The sequence below is a fragment of the Lycium ferocissimum genome, chromosome 5 (assembly GCF_029784015.1).
Source record: "Lycium ferocissimum isolate CSIRO_LF1 chromosome 5, AGI_CSIRO_Lferr_CH_V1, whole genome shotgun sequence".
Taxonomy (NCBI): domain Eukaryota; kingdom Viridiplantae; phylum Streptophyta; class Magnoliopsida; order Solanales; family Solanaceae; genus Lycium; species Lycium ferocissimum.
In genome coordinates this window covers 58,494,308-58,496,868 of record NC_081346.1, presented here as the reverse complement: position 1 = coordinate 58,496,868, position 2,561 = coordinate 58,494,308, and the positions used below count along the sequence as shown (strand labels likewise).

The 2,561-nt window shown below is 36.8% G+C and overlaps 1 protein-coding gene across 1 annotated transcript; it reads right to left on the bottom strand.

The window, feature by feature from the left end:
* Positions 1–1,047: 1,047 nt before the first annotated feature.
* On the bottom strand, positions 1,048–2,559 carry LOC132057861 (wall-associated receptor kinase-like 1; the record flags this gene model as incomplete). Its single annotated transcript, XM_059450449.1, is given in 4 exon segments — positions 1,048–2,072; positions 2,074–2,174; positions 2,177–2,213; positions 2,215–2,559. Coding segments are annotated over 4 exon segments (1,206 nt in total), but the record flags the coding sequence as incomplete, so codon positions are not given.
* Between the last annotated feature and the right edge of the window lie 2 nt (positions 2,560–2,561).

Here is a 2,561-nt window from a genome sequence, read left to right as displayed (position 1 = left end):
CCCCGTTTTGAAATTTAATTAAGATATAATTACTTCTTAATACGAAAATAAAATTTGAATATAAATACTCCTACTTAAAGCACAGAAGAACTCCACTACAATGAGCTGTAATTTAAAATTTCCATACAGGTAAAACTCCAGCAATGTGTATTGGAGTTCGAAACTTTTAAAGGTCTCAAAGGTTCCCCTCTTTTTACGTCTTCTCCCTTTGCCCTCTACCCTTTAGACAAGGAAGTGATGGACGGGATTTGAGCAGCTCTGAAGCAGCAATAGAAATCCAATATCGCGAAGGAGATGGTTCTAAATGTTGGAACCATTACTAATGACGTTGGAGATTTTCAGTATATGTTCGTACAGATGGCATAATTTCCAAGTGGATTCGTGTTAATTGATCTTAGTTTTCTTCCGTGTAATTTAGGAAAATTGTATAGATAAAGCAGTAAATGTGAGCATTTTTCACAAACTCCATGTTAGGGTTGAAGGAGGAGGAAACTTGGATTTTCTGGAGTTTAAACTTAAGAATAGTGTGAACAATGATTCCTGGAGTTTGAAATAGTAAAAGTTCAAACTCCATGAATTGTTCGCGACGTTTGAACTGCACATTTCAATCTACGAGAATAATCCATGGAGTTTGAAGTCATAAGTGTTAAACTCTAGTTTTAGTTTTCGGTGTTCTAGTTAAGGGTAGGATATCTTTGTACAAATATGTTTCGCACCAAAAGAGTAACTAAATCTTAATTGATTTTAAAATAGTGGTACCGGTAGAAGTGGCTATTTGCCAATTTTATCCCTTTATCTCATTGGTTTAGCTGTATCAAAATTCTACAGGAGGTCAGGGGTTCAATTGTGTGCATTTTTTATTTTATTTTTGGCAAAATCAAAACTAAGGTTCGAAGTGCCCCCTGATAAGGTTCGAAGTGCCCCTGACTTCTATTAGACAAGGCATTGACCAATGGAAAAGGAAAATTTTTAAGTGGTGTCAATTTATATTATTGTACAAAATTTTCATATTATTTACGAGTATATTAGTAAAATCTCAGACAGAATGGTGGCGAACAGACCACTTCAACTAACGTGCATCCTCTCGGGAGAAACGTGTTCGTAAGTGTGATAGTTTCAACTTGTCTACTAAGGGAGTAATCTTTTAGGAATGACGTGACAATTACAATCAGAGCGAACATCTACTAACTCCAGCTCTTGTCACTAACACAATGAACAATATATTGATGACAAATTCAAAAGCAGATAAAACACAACAGAACATTCAATATGAAAAAAAGACCGACAAAAAAGAAACTTACAAACACAGAAAATCTTCATCAATCATCATATTGACCTTCTGTTCTGGATCACCGGGGGATATTTGTATTGTATAGTAATGAAGAACTATCTGAACTATATTGTCCAGAAAAGATGCTGCTATTTGTGTAGGAGTTGGGATATTGTCCAGAGAAGTTGTCGATACCTGTATTAGAGTCAATTGGAATTGTATAAAGATCTAACGGTTCATCTTCATTCCCTTCATGTCCGCGTCCATTAGCCCAAGGGCTGGTGAACTTTCTTAAACTCTCAAGTTCCATTGCGACTTCCTTCATCGTAGGCCTATCTTCTCCGTGCAAGTGAAGGCAACTCTTAACAAGCTCAGCAATCTTTTGAAGTTGCTCAAGACCTCCTTCTCTTACCACTCTGCGATCAAGAATTTGAAATAAGCAATTCTTGTTCATGGACGAGGCAAAATATTCCACCAAACATTTGTCCTTGCCACTTTTGTCCCTCAAAATAGGTTTCATCCCAGTTAAAAGTTCTGCAAGAACTACTCCAAAACTATAAACGTCACTTTTCTCTGTCAATTGACCTGTCTGGAAATATTCAGGATCCAGGTAGCCGAACGTTCCTTGAACCAATGTAGCAACATGTGTTTGGTCCAGAGGGATTAATCTTGAAGCTCCAAAATCTGCCACTTTTGCAGTGTAAACATCATCCAATAATATGTTAGTAGATTTGACATCTCTATGAATTATTGGCATTGATGCAGATGAATGAAGGTAAGAAAGTGAACTTGCTGTCTCTGCAAAGAATTCTCAACCGATTTTGCAAAGATAACCAAGGTGCTGCATTTTGATTATGGATATGCTCATATAGAGTTCCATGAGAAACATATTCGTAAACCAAGAAGGCACTTCAGCTTCCAGACAACACCCAAAGAGTCTCGATCACTACATTTCTGTGGTTGACTTGAGTAAGAATAAGTACCTCGTTGATGAACTGTTCAATTTGATTCTCATCCACAAACTTAGATTTTTTAATTGCGACTATGCGATTATCAGATAAAATACCTCTATACACGACCCCATTTCCTCCACGACCAAGAATTCTATCAGCAGTATAGTTGTTCGTAGCCTTCTTCAACTCCTCAGCTGTAAAAATTTTGGTTGCTTCCACACCACCCGTTTTAGTGGAGAGTTGTTGTTTCAAGAGTATACCACCATTTTGTTGGAAGAACTTCTCCCTATTTTTAATAAGTTTTCGTTTGTTGATACAGAAATAGAGCAAAATTGTCC